Genomic DNA, 14,139 nt, shown 5'->3' on the forward strand with positions numbered 1-14,139 from the left:
AGAAGATCATGACAATGAGGGTGCAGTTGAAAAGTAAATAAAAAAAGGTAACCTATAAAATTAAGTGTTCAGTGAATTCTTTTGTGTTTATTAATTTTGTTGAAGATAATACTGTACCCTGTACTGTACATTAGAAGAGTACTGTACAGTCTCTACACTCTGCAGCTGCCTTCACATTCCACAATACTTCATCACCAGTCATATTAGGTGTAGTACATATACAGTCTTATTATTATTATTACCTGTGTATGCATATTTTTATAGGCATTGTACAGTATTTACATTTTATTAACTATCGTATATAGACATGTGTATGTACAATATACATGTTTAGGTAAATATAATGTATATAAAATATGCAGATATACATAGTGCCATCCATAAGGTTTGAGGCAAACACTTTTTTCTTTTATTTGCCCCTGTTCTGCAAAGTTTTAAATTTGTAATCAAAAAATTCACATGTAATTTAAATGCACATTCCAGATTTTATTCAAGGTTATCTGCATACACTTTGGTTTGAACATGTAGAAAATTTTGTACTTTTGATACAATGCTCCCCCATTTCAGGACACCAATGTTAAGGACCTTTGGCTTTTCAGGTGTTTGTGATTAACAAGTAGGTTTAGTTGCTTCATTGGTGCAGGTAGAAGAGAGCTAGGCTTGCTTCTAAGCTTTTGATCACCCTTGAAGTCTGCAGTTGCCAATTTTCAACATGAGGACCAGGGTTGTGCCAATGAAAGTCAAAGAAGCCATTGTGAAGCTGAAAAACAAGAATAAAACGGTAAGAGACAATGCCAAAACCAAAATCAATTCTTTGGAACTTCATTAAGAAGAAAGAGTGTACTGGTAAGCTCAGTAATTGCAAAAGGACTAGTAGACCAAGGAAGACCTCCACTACTGATGACAGAATTCTCATCATAATGAAGAAAAATCCCCAAATGCCTGTCTGATGGTTCAGAAACACCCTTGAGGAGACAGGCGTGGATGTGTCAATGATTACTGTCTGCACAAGAGTTCATAAACAGAAATAGAGCACTGCACTGCAAGATGCAAACCACCAAAAACTACAGAGGCTAAACTGCAAGATGCAAGCCGCAGAAGCAGGGTGGCCAGATTACAGATGACCAAGTTTTTAAAATAGCATGTAGAATTCTGGGAAAAGGTCTTGTGAACATGAGGCTAAGATTAACCTGTACTAGAGTGATGGCAAGAGCAACGTGTGGAGGCATAAAGGAACTGCCCAATATCCAAAGCATACCATCTCATCTGTGAAACATGGTATAATGGTGTTATGGCCTTGGCATATATGGCTGCCACCGGTACAGGCACACTTATCTTCATTGATGATGCAGCTACTGATGGCAGTAACAAAATGGATTCTGAAGTATTTAGAAACACCTTATCTGCTCAAGTTCGAGCAAATCCCTCAAAACTCATTGGACAGTGCAAGACAATGATCCCAAACATACTTCTGAAGCAACAATGGAGTTTTGCAAAGCTAAAAACTAGAATATTCTTGAATAGCCAAGTCACTCACCCGATTTAAATCCAATTGAACGTGCCTTCCATATGCTGAAGAGAAAACTTAAGGGGACAAGCACCCGATACAAGCAGGAGCTGAAGGTGGCTGCATTAGAGGCCAGAGATCTCAGCACCTGGTGATACATGCAAGTGATATGCAACAAAGTATTGGGTGGCACAGTTGGCATAGCAGTTAGCGCAATGCCTCTACAGTGCCAGTGATCAGGACCGGGGTTCCAATTCCACGCTGTCTGTAACTAATGTTTGCGCAGGTTTTCCCTGGGGAGGTTGAGTTTCCTCCCACCATTCAAAAAGTACAGGGGTGTAAGTTAATTGGGTGTAAATTGGGTGGCATGGACTCGTGGGCCGAAATGGCCTGTTACCATGTTGTATGTTTAAATTTAAAGTACTGTACTAAGCATGAATAATATAGAATCCATTTCTATGTCCCAAATATTATGGAGCCCTGAAATGAGGGGACTATGTATAAAAAGTGCTGTAATTTCTATATTGTCAAACTGAAATGTATACATATAACCTTGAATCAAATCTGGAATGTGCCCTTCAATTACATGTGAATTGTTTGATTACAAATTTATAACTGCAGCACAGGGGCAAATAAAGGAAAAAAGTGTCTCAAACATTATGAAGGGCACTGTACATACTGCATATGTATTGTTTGTCTGTATGTGTGTTTGCGTATTTTTCCACTGAGGACCAGAGAATGCTGTTTCATTGGGTTGTGCTTGTACCATTGGATAATAAACAAACTTATTGTCAGTGCTGTATGTAATACTTGAAAGTAGCATGGCTGAATGTCTCTCCTGTTCTATTTGAGAGGTTCATAGTAGTATCTTGAGCACTTATTTTTTTATTTATGATTTCATTGTAAGGAATTTATGTTCCCAATACATTCGTAAATTAAAACAGATGATTGAATTTATTATATAATTGAAAAACAAAGCAGCAGTGGCCTGTTTTTCGGCAGCATTACAGGTGTACATATTTTCAGGTTTACTTTGGAGAGCATTCTGACTGGTTGCATCAAAGACTGGCATGGAGGTTGTGAGGGATTGTGTTATATTTTATATTATGTATAGATATGTTTTTAGAAGATAGATTGTGGCATTTTTAGTTAAGCCACACACAGATACAAGAACTTTAAAACAGATCTCATTTAAAATGCCAGAGCTCTGTTCAAGTCAGACAGTCCAGGCTCCAAGAGCCTTTGTAAAAACTTTGAAGAATGCCTATAAAGACTTCACAAGTAGGTGTTAACTGGACATGCTGTGGAGTAATGGGTTATTGTTTTGGAAAGCGACAGTTGAATGGACTCAGAAGATTGGGTCTGGTCCCGTAGTCTGTCTGAATGCAGTTTGTGGTTCTAAGAAGGTCATGTGGTTTTGTGTGTGTGTGTGTGTGTGTGTGTGTGTGTGTGTGTGTGTGTGAGAGAGAGAGAGAGAGAGAGAGAGAGAGAGAATTCAGTTCTACAGTTCAGCAGCAGCAGCTGGGACTGGAACATGACAAGCTGGCAAGCTTGTGGAAAAACCCCATTTTGAAGACAGGTTGTGAGTTCTTAGTTCAACCTGTTCAAAGCCCTACAAGAGGAAATAAGGGAAACAAAAATTAACTCTGGGTGACCTGAAAGAAAGAGGTTATCATCTTGAAAACCCTGATGGGACACGTTTCTTCAGCAAGACACTAAAGTGGCTGACCGGAAGAAATCAGTTTGTGTGTGTGTGTCCAACAAGCAACAAATCTCTCTGAAAACCAACAAGAACCTTCTTTAAAAACCTTACCTTTCAAGCACCAAAGCCTGGTGAAAGATTTATAAATGTTAAATTCTGTGCACAGTATAAGAATTGCTTGATACCAATGAACTTGGAGGAGTGAGAAGTGAGATTGGAATGTGAATCAATGAACTTTTCTGAACTTATATACACATTTCATACACGTGCACTTAGAATTAGAAGGGGGTTAAGTTAATAGCACTAAGTTTCAGTTTGATCCTGTTTTCATGTTTAAAGATAATTAAAAAAACTTTTGTTTAAGTAACCATTTGTCTTGGTGAATTTCTATTGCTGCTGGGTTTTGGGGTCCTCTGTGCCTGTTACAAGGTAAAAATATACAGGACAGTAAAAAAAACTACAGGGAGTTGTGAATTCGGCCAGTGTCATCATGGGTATAAGTTTTCACTCCATTAAGGACATCTACAAGAGGTAGTGTCCTAAGAAAGCAGCTTCTATCATCAAGGACCCTCACCATCCTCTTCACACTGCTATCATCAGAAAGGAGGTACAGGTGACTGAAGACAAACATCCAGTGGCACAAAAACAGCTTTTTTCCCCTTTGCCATCAATTTTCTGAATGGACAATGAACCACAGACACTACCTTACTTTCTCTTTTGCACTAATTTATTTATTTTTAAAAATGTAATGTGATGCTGCTGCAAAACAATGAATTTCGTGACATGTTCTTGACAATAGATTCTGATTCCGTCTGTGCATCAAACCATTTGAAATGGAACTTAGCTTTAGCATGTCCCTGTAACCACTTGATCTGAAGAAACTGAACAGCTCTTGTAGATATCTACATGATGGGCATCTTTCTCATGGTTCCATCAACTCTATTCAATCATGACTTCCAGTGCTGTTTGGATAGAATTTGCACATTCCTTCTGCAACTGCATGGGTCTACTCTGGATGTTCCAGTCTCCTTCTGCATTCCATATTTTCCTCAGTAGATTTAATGGCCACTGTTCATTGCAGGGTGAGTGGTAGTATGGTGCAAGTGGCGGGGGGGGGGGGGAATTGTTGATAGGAATATGGGGGAAATAAAGTGCAACTAGAGCAGAATTTGTGTAAATGGGTAGTTTAATGATTGCTGTCAGCCTGGTAGACTGAAATATCTGTTTCCAAGATGTAAGGCTCCATTTCCAAATGCCAGGGAAATGAAGGAAGTTTGTCAGAAAGTTGACTTTATCACGGATGTTGTGGATTATTATTGGAGCAGCAGTTCAAATAGGTGAAACTATATAAATTGATATAATTTTCAGAAATTTACATGAGATAACATTAAGATGCTTTGCAACATCTCTACTTTCTTTCCACATTGACAGTTCATTAAGTTGTGAACAAAAAGGCAGAAAATAGCTCATGAGCAGCTATACTTTGTTAGGAGTTTGAAGAGATTTGACATGTCACCAAAGACGCTTGCAAATTTCTACAGGTACACTGTTGAGAGCTGGCTAGTTGCATCGGTGTCTGGTATGCGGAAGAGGCTAGAGAGAGTACATGGGCATCAGTCTTCACTCCATTAAGGCCATTGAGAAGAGGAGGTGTCTCAAGAAAGCAGCCTCATCATCAAGAACCCTCACGACTCAGGCCCTGCCCTCTTCTCAATCTGGAAGGTGTACATGACCCTGATGTCGAACATCCAAGGGCACAAAACCAGCTTTTTCCCCTCCACCATCAAGCCTCTGAATAGACAATGAACACTAATTTTTTTTTTAATGTAATTTATACCAACATTTGCACCTGCATTACTGCCATTAAACAATGAATTTTGTAACACAAGTTTATGACAATAAATTCTGATTGCGTAAATTTAACACCTTCATTCTTTTTCTTTCCAAGTGACGAAAGAAATTGTCAGACACGGATTATATGTGTATGTGCACGTCAAAAGGTTAGACTAAATTTTTGCATTTAAGAATAATTTAATTGTGTGCCGCTTGGGCCAAGTGTAGGTATGTCCCAAATTAACAATTCATGAAAGAAGCTACGTTATGTAAGGGGTTTTTTTCCCCTCCAAACAGTTTGATGCATCGAAGTGAAACGTCGTTTTAATTTCCCACTGTCGGGTTATGCGACAACTGATACTTAAACAGGAATGTTGGGCTCGGGAACTCAGAGCCCAACTTTCGAGAGCAAAAGTTCAATTGCACGCCCCCACGCTGTGGGGGCAAATTGCACAGGTCCCGCGAGGCAAACGACGGTCATTCACTTCGGGGTAGGTGATCGTTTTCTTTCTCAATTGCTCCGACAAACACCTCGCCCACCGGGAGGCCGCGGACTGGCCTCGTCATTCGCCCTGACACTGAACGAGCTGCCCCGTTGATTGACAACGACAGTCGCGCGGTGCCTTAAAGAAAACGTTTCTGAAATGAAAAGCACCCAACACGGAAGCTCTTTGCAGAGGAAAATATCTCGGCTGAATGCAATGGTTGCTGTTGCAAAAACATGCTTCGGCGACCAGCGCTGGCCCTGGATGTTGACCAACACTGGAGACGCATTTGATTGGTCCCGTGAGGTGGAGCAGGTCGGGGGTTCCGACCGCCCCCGGTCATTGGGTCGACGTGGTACGTCCCGGTAATTTAAGGTGCTGCCCATTGCCCACAAACTTAAGTCCGCAGCCAACGGGCTGTTTACCGTTTGTTCAAAGTCGGTCCCCAACCCCCAGCACGAAACTTAAATACAGCCTCGCCTGAGCAGATGGACAGTGAAGGAGCGGTGAGTGAGTGAGTGAGTGAGTGGGGGGGAGCGGCTTGGACCCGTTTCCCCACGGACGGGGAGGTGGGTGGGGGGGGGAGGGGTCCGAGCAGCGTGTGGCCGCGGTGCCTGTGCATCTTGCTGAGGGGGAGGGAAGGGAAGGGACTCTCTGGGCACGGAGAAGCGGGCGGACACGCCGCCTCGGCAGCTCGACGCCAGTGTGAGGGAGGCGATCGAGACCTTCGTCGATTGAAGGGGAGGGGAGGGGAGGGGGGGGTGATTTCAAAGTTTTAAATTGAAGCCGAGAGCGGCGATTCCGCCTGTCGTTTCACGTGGAGGGTCGAAGCAAAACGCGAATGTGTTGGGGTGCGAACGAACTCCTTGTTCGAGAGACGGCCATACCCAATTCGGATCGAATGGGGGTGATTTTTTTTCTGTCATCAATTATTTGCTTATGGGGTCGCAGCCAATGTAAAGCTAGAATTCGACAACTTACGGTGCTGGCGACAGACACGGTGGTTAATAAACGTTAACGGCGGCCGTATTCCGAGCGTTGGACTCGGTTTTGTCGGTTCGGGGCTTTGGCGCCGGAGTGGGGGGAGGGGTGGCTGCGAGCGTCGCCCATCGGCAGCTTCCCGCCAAAAGCCGTTGCGCGGGCGCAGTGCCTCCGCTGCTCGCCAGTGTGCTGCTGGGGGGAGGGGGAGGGGAGGAGGGTGCTGGGAGCACCCACCAAGCGCCGCCGGCGAGCTGCTGTCGGTTAGCACACGCTTCACAGACGCCGGGACAGATCAACGCCAAGCAGACACTTGCTTTGAAAACGCACCCCAGAAATAGAGGGGGGGGGAAAAAAAGGTGGGAGTCTCGTTTTTAAATGACGGCGGGACGCGTCGAAGCGTGTTCTGTTTTGCCGTTATCGTCAAGCGAGGTGATCGAAAGTAGAAGGCGCCATGGAGATGGGGGTGGTTCTCTGTGGTTTTTTTTTAATGGCGGCGGCGGGGCGGCCGAGGAGTCGCGCGCGCGCTCCAAGTAACGGCTGCCGGGCGCGCGCTCCCCGGCGGCGTGCGCCGCGCGGTGATGGTTTGAATGTAATTTGGCCGCCACCCGTCCGCATCGGGGCTGCGCTTCTGCTGTTCTTGGACGCGATCTTTAATGGATTGGAATGAGGGTTTCTTTCTGTGTGTTTGTGCTGGTCTGGGGGGGGGGGGGGGTTGTAAATAATTCCGAACTCTTCCCAAGTTTCGCCCCCCCCCCCCCCACGCTTTTCCAGGGTCTTGGGATTTCGCGGAGGATGTTAATAAAACTAAAATCATGGATTTCCTTGTTGAAAGTTTGACAATTTGAGAGCACAGGTCAGAGAACTTTAGGAGGATCCTGCAGAAGATCATGTCTTGCAAATTGGGCGGTTGGAGGTGGGGAGCGTTGCGACAGAGTCAAAATTTCGAATGAAGGAAAACACAATGGACGAAGGATTTTATTTCCGAGACCTGACCTCTTTCCCCCTCCTCATTCCCTCCTTCCAGATATTTCTACATCCCATCCCTTTTCCCAGATGCCCAACCTCCTTTTACTTAACTGTGCCCACAATATCACTCATCAGTCCAGATTTCACGATCTTGTCACTCCAACAGTTGACATGCTCGCTTCAAACTTTTGCTTTCAAAACCTTCCCACTTGCTCGACGCCCCTTGACCTGAAATCTGCCTCTCCCAATCAGCTTTTGTCCGATATTAGCTCTCCTTCAATTTGGAGCTTCAACTTGAGGACCAGTTCTGTATTTTTGCCATAACTATCTTGAAGTGAATAGAATAATGATCCATATCTCCTCCTCTTTCCTCCCCCCCCCCCCCCCATCCATTTCTTGCCCAGCCTTATTTCTAAAGAAGAGGTTGCATGGTGCTCCTTCTGAAGTAGGGCCATCTACTGGCTACTTCAGAAAACTAGTGGACACAATTAACAAATTTGTCTCCTCCCCTAGTCCTAAATTAGTCCAAGTCAATGCAGTAGAAGTCCTAAAATCCGGACTGCTTTGGGATTGGATTGGTCCAGATTTTCATAGGTTCCAGATTATTGGGCTGTACTTTTAAAATTCAAATTTAAGGAGGAATAAAGGAGAACTGTTAAGGTAAACTTTGGTAGTTTATTCATTAATAAATACAGCATGCTTCACAATTTATTTTCACTACAGCAAAAGCATGTAATACTTGAAATTACCGTATATTTAAAATGAGCATTGTTAAAGAAAATACAGTATACAAATGAATTTCTTTGTTAAGTGTCTGTATTGTTTCTTGTTGCCACTGTCCACCTGTGACGCCTACACTTGCACACAAACACACACAAAAGTCCACTAAATTTAAAATGAGTTTTTGAAGTCCTGATCTTCTACTTTATTAGGGAAGATAATTTAATCGACTGCTTTTACCCTATATCTATATAAATATAATATACATTTATATATAATATAAATATATCTATATAAATATTATAAACCCTATAATCAATGTAGACTTTGTCTTTCTGTGATTTTTTTTCTCCTATATTTGGTCCTTTAATTTCTGTTATGGTGTAATCCCATCAGTGATTGAATACTCTTTATTCCGTTCTACCTTATCACTTTGGTGGATGTTCTGTCCAGGGTATCCTCTAAGATTTTGTGGCCAATATAGTTGGAATACTAGTAGTAATAAGTTAGTGGGAAGATGTACTACTAACAAAATGTTCTGTACCAATGTATAATTTATGATAGGAAGGAGTTTCTTTGTACTTAAGATTGTCTGTTTGGTTCAGAAAATACAGTAAGCTTCCCCTTATCCAAAGTTCTGTTAACCGAAATTTTACATTAACCAAATTTTTTTTTGCGGTGCTGACATGACAACACAAATTGGGGGGGGGGAAATTATCATCTGACTTGCCCATGTGGGGCTCTAATGTTCTTGGCACCAATTTGGTAACAACAGAGGAGCTCAGAACCAACTGGGAAGACAAATGATGAACGGCTGGATGTCGGCTAAGAAAAGCAAGCTTGAATCTTGAGCAACTGTAGGATGTCAGCAGATTAGGCAGTGCATGGGGAGAAATTAGAATGCCGATTGTCCTCATTTCAGATAACCCCCACCCCCCCCTCTTTTCACACTCTTTACTCTTCGCTGTACTTGGTTTACAAACAGCGTACCGCTGTCTGCCAGCTGCAAGTGGTTGGAAGAATCCTTTCGACTGGCATCATCATCAAGGAGAGCAGCCTCCCAGGCAGGAGTGGGGACCATAATTGGGACCGGCGGCAGTGGTGGGGAGGCTGATGCTACTGAGCTGTTCTGGATGTTTTGTTTTTCTCCAATAACTGAAAAGCTTCTGGTCTCAAGCTTTTCAGATATGGGAAAACATACTGTACAAAATGTAAACTCAATAGTTCAGCTATTGTGCTAGGTCTGAAAGTGAGATGGAAGGTATTCTCATTCATGTAGCAGATACCTTGTGGCTTTTATGGTGCTATATTTTTGTTCGAAGTTTTAACATAAAGGCAGAATTATAAACTGTTCACTGATAAATATTTTTAAAAAAGCTTTTAAAAAAACAAGGAGACTATAAACCAGAGTTGCAAAGACCAGTTTCCTGTTCTTTGTTACATGCACGCTCAAGGGTGAGCTGTGCCATGTCAAACTCTGTCTTGGGGATGACTTGAAAGAAGTACTATTTTGAGAACTCTTGCCAATAGTTCAGTATCCCCTCTTCAGCTACATTTGTATTTTGAGATGTTTTTGGGTGGTGGATATCCAGGCTGGAGCTGGCATTCTCTCCAAGTTTGAGATTTCCCTAATGTTGGCTTATGGTCATGGTTTTTTGCACAACAGGATCTCTAGGTGTGCTTTAGAATACCTGGGTAATTGCAACCCAATCTTTAATCCATTTGGTTATTCAGTAGATGGTTTTTCATGAACTTCATTGATAATTTTTTTTTTTAATTATAACCATATAGCAATTTACAGCATGGAAACAGGCCATATCAGCCCTTCTAGTCTGCACCAATTTATGTGAAACTCCACTAGTTCCACCTACTCACTCCCATGCCCATAACCCTCCAATCCCCTATCATCCATCTACACATCTAGCCTCTTAAATGACAGAACTGACCCTGACACAACTATTACTTCCAGTAGATCATTCCACTCAGCCACTACTCTCTGAGTGAAGAAGCATCCTCTTTATATTACTCTCAAAGTTTTGCCCCCTAACCTTTAACTTATGACCTCTTGTACCAATCTCCCCTACCATCACGGGAAAGAGCCTATTCACATCTACTCTATATTCCCTTCATAATTTTAAATATCTCTATCAAATCCCCTCTCAACCTTCTACGCTCCAAAGAATAAAGTCCCAGTCTACTCGATCTTTCTCCGTATTCAAGATACTGCAATCCAGGCAACATTTTTGTAAACCTTCTTTGTACCCTCTCTACCTTATTTATATCCTTCCTATAATTTGGAGACCAGAACTGCATACAATACTCCAAGCTTGGCTTCACCAGAGCCTTAAGTCTCAACATCATCTCCCAGCTCCTATATTCTGTGCTATGATTTATAAAGGCCAGCATACCAAAAGCCTTCTTCACCACCCTATCTACCTTCAAGGAATGCTGAACCATTATTCCAAGATCCCTCTGTTCCTCAGCATTCCTCAATGCCCTCTGCTTCACTGGTTATTTTTCCCAAAATGAAGCACCTCACACTTAGCTACATTAAACTCTATCTGCCACCTTTCAGCCCATTTTTCCAAACAGTCCAAATGATGAACAACAAAGGATCCAACACCGATACTTGAGGCACACCACTTGTCACCGGCCTCCATCCTGACAGACAGCTGTCCACTATGACTCTGGTGCCTATCTTCCAGCCATCTTAGAACACATCTGACTCTCAATATCAATCCCTCATGGAGTCTGAACCTTCTTCACTAACCTTCCATGTGGAACCTTATCAAAAGCCTTACTAAAATCCAAATGGATAACATCAACTGCTCTACCTTCAATCTTTCTGGTCACCTCTTTAAAAAAAAAATTCCACAAGATTCGTCTTGGGTGGAGCAGTTTTTTTTTTACCATGCAATGATGTATCTTAAGTGTGTGTGTATAGAAGTTGTTAAGGATCACAGATGATGTACTGAATTTCTTCGGGGTTCTGATGAAAGAGGCGAAAGTTTCTTAGCTATAGGATAGACTAGGGCAGGTCACTGGAGATGTTATTCTCAGGAACTTAAAGCTGTCTACCATTTCCACCTCAGTGACATTGATGCAGACAGGTAAATCAGTTCCTTGCCTCTTCCACTAGTCAATGGTTCAGATGCCTAACATTGACCATTTCTATTCATCAATGCTACTTGACAAATCGAGTACATCCAGTTACCAATTCTTAGTCTGCTCAAGATTCCAGCACCTACAGCTTTTGTATTAGTGTATTCACAGCTCCTCGGTCTTACATTGAGGGAGAGGTTGTGATCTGGCCCCAAGCCACATTTTTCTAACTACCTTCTGTATTCTGACTTGTTTTTATTTGAAATTTGGTCTTCAGTGGTATCTTATGTAAATTTATTAATGGTTGGAGTGGTGTACAAGGAGTATAGTAAAGGGCTGAGGAAGTGCTGTCACCATTAGCCTTCCTGGGCTCCAAAACAGGAAGTTGTGGATCCATTTTTCAGAGCAGGGTACTGAGGGCATGTCAGAATTTGGGAATAAGTTGAATTGGCACCATAGTTTTGAAGGTGGGCTGTATCAGGGAGAGGTTGTAGATGACAGTAAGAGTCTCTAAAGATTGGGATGCAATGGGCTTTATGCCTTTCTTATTTTTCACAGCAACCATTTACTGTAAATAACAACAGAAGAATGAAGAATTTTAAGTAGCTAGTAGAGACAAATCAGACAAAATAAACTATAAAGTGCCTTGTATTCTCCAGTTCAAGATTAAAGCAGACAAATTAAGGTAGAATAACTTACTGGTCTATGTGGCTACCTTTTTGACAACCAGTACATGGTTTGGAATGGACCAGAGAATTAATACTTGATGGATTGTAGTAAAAACAGAAATGCAGGAAGAACTCGGCAGGTCTCACAGCATCTAAGGGAGGTATAATGCCCTCCATAATGTTTGGGACAAAAATACTTTTTTCTTCTATTTGCCCTTGTGCTCCACATTTTTAAATTTGTAATCAAACAGTTCACATGTGATTAAAGTGCACATTCCAGATTTTAGTCAAGCTTATTTATATACATTTTAGTTTAACCATGAAGAAATTACAGCAGTTTTTATACATGGTCCCCTCATTTCAGGGCACCATAATGTTTGGGACATAGCAATGGTAGATATATTAAAGTAATCATGTTTAGTACTTTGTTGCATATCACTTCCATATAATGACTGCTTGAAATTTGTGATTCATAGACATTACCAGGTGCTGAGTATCTTCTATGGTGATGCTCTGCCAGGCCTCTTAATATAGCCATCTTCAGCTCCTGCTAGTTTTGGGAGCTTTCCCCCTTAGGTTTTCTCTTGAGCATATGGAAGACATGCTCAATTGGATTTAGATCAGGTGACTGGCTTGGCCATTCGAGAATTTTCCAGTTTTTAGCTCTGATAAACTTTTATTGCTTTAGCAGGATGTTTGAATCATTGTCTTGCTGTAGGATGAAGTGCCCTCCAATGAGTTTGGAGGAATTTGTTCAAACTTGAGCAGATAAAATGTTTTTATACACCCAGAAGTCATTTTGCTTCTGCCATTACCAGTTACATCATCAATGAAGCTAAGTGTGCCAGTACCTGTGGTAATTATACATGCCCAGGTCATAACATGGTGGTAAGCTTTGGATCTTAATGGGGATGGGGAAGGGTTGAGACGGTGAAGGTGGAGGGTGAATGGAAACTGGAATGCCATCTGGTTGGAGGGTGCCCAAACAGAATATGAGATGTTTTTCCTCTGGTAGTGCATGAGACCTTGGACAGACATATTGGCATGGGAATGAGGCAGGGAATTGAAATGAGTTGACATTGGGAGATCCCAGCTATTGCAGCAGACAGAGCAAAGTGCTGAATGCAGCGATCTCCCAATCTGGATCCAGTCTCTCCGATGCAGAGGAGACCACAATGGGAGCACTGGATACAGTAGATCATCCCTGCAGATTCACCAGTAGTGTTGCTTCACTTGGACTTTTTCAGGCCCCAAATGGTGTTGAGGAAGGAGGTGTGGGCAGTGTTGGATTAAGATATTGCAGGGGCTGTACCCTTTATGTTAAAGGGGCCCTAAATTGGGCCGGCTGGTGCATGTGCAGGCGTAAATAGTGTGGGCTGGCACATGCACAATGAAGGGGAGTGTGACTGCACGCCGCCTGCCCCCAGAGAGTTTCTGATGCTGACCCTGCATGTCTGTTTTGGTAAGTTTGAAATAACTAACTTGCACTGAAATTACACTTACATTGAAAGAGTGCTCCTCTCCCTTCTCCCTCCCCTGTTAAAACTTACTTAAGCATTTTTGTGGCAACGGTTGGCTCAATGCAGGAACAAAGGTTGTCTTCGTTACCCATAAGCCCCACAGAGCTGCAACTGCTCTGCATTTCCCTGGCTCTGGCAGAGCTGTTCTAGCTGCGTGGGGGTTATGGGTAACGAAGACAGCCATTGCTCCTGCATTGAGCCATCACCATGAGCTGCCGGGATGGCCTTGAAACAACCTGATCAGATGCCGGAGCAGCACTCCAGCAGCACTTCACCCCTGCTGCTGCATGGGGAGTTAAATGGGGGGGTGGCACAGGGGCCTGTGGAAAATCTGAGGCCCATAGCATATGCTACTTTCGCTATGACGTTGTTCCATCCCTGGGTGTGAGCACCTCTTTCCCTCTCTTTTGATCAGATCTCTATTCACAAACCAACCCCCTCTCCAAACTATTCTCACTTTACACTTCAGTTTTCCTATCCATATCTAATTATCATCACTTTTTGTCTGTTGGCCCTGCCTTTTCCTCCAGCTGTTTGCTCGGGCCCAAAACGTCAGTGAAATATCTTACATGATGTGAGACCTGCTGAGTTCCTCAAGCAATTATGTTTTTATTTCAGAGTATGGTCTCATTTGTTATATAGAGTGACAGTAAAC

General features: G+C 42.7%; 1 protein-coding gene and 1 long non-coding RNA gene across 13 annotated transcripts in view; one reads left to right on the forward strand and one right to left on the reverse strand.

The window, feature by feature from the left end:
- Positions 1 to 67: 67 nt before the first annotated feature.
- On the reverse strand, positions 68 to 7,033 carry LOC138761803 (uncharacterized). The gene is made up of 2 exons (XR_011356519.1): positions 6,509 to 7,033; positions 68 to 760 (listed from the first exon to the last, which is right to left on the reverse strand). It is a non-coding gene; the product is annotated as an uncharacterized lncRNA (long non-coding RNA).
- rftn2 (raftlin family member 2) overlaps positions 5,809 to 14,139 on the forward strand; it is a 186,283-nt gene continuing 177,952 nt past the window's right edge. For 2 of the 12 annotated variants that reach the window (XM_069934546.1, XM_069934554.1), the window contains exon 1: positions 6,332 to 6,434. In XM_069934546.1, coding sequence (XP_069790647.1) covers positions 6,369 to 6,434 — 66 coding nt within the window. In that variant the 5' untranslated portion in view covers positions 6,332 to 6,368. The other 10 variants (XM_069934556.1, XM_069934555.1, XM_069934549.1 and 7 more) reach the window with 9 other exon arrangements.

This window comes from Narcine bancroftii, chromosome 4, assembly GCF_036971445.1.
Source record: "Narcine bancroftii isolate sNarBan1 chromosome 4, sNarBan1.hap1, whole genome shotgun sequence".
Lineage (NCBI taxonomy): Eukaryota > Metazoa > Chordata > Chondrichthyes > Torpediniformes > Narcinidae > Narcine > Narcine bancroftii.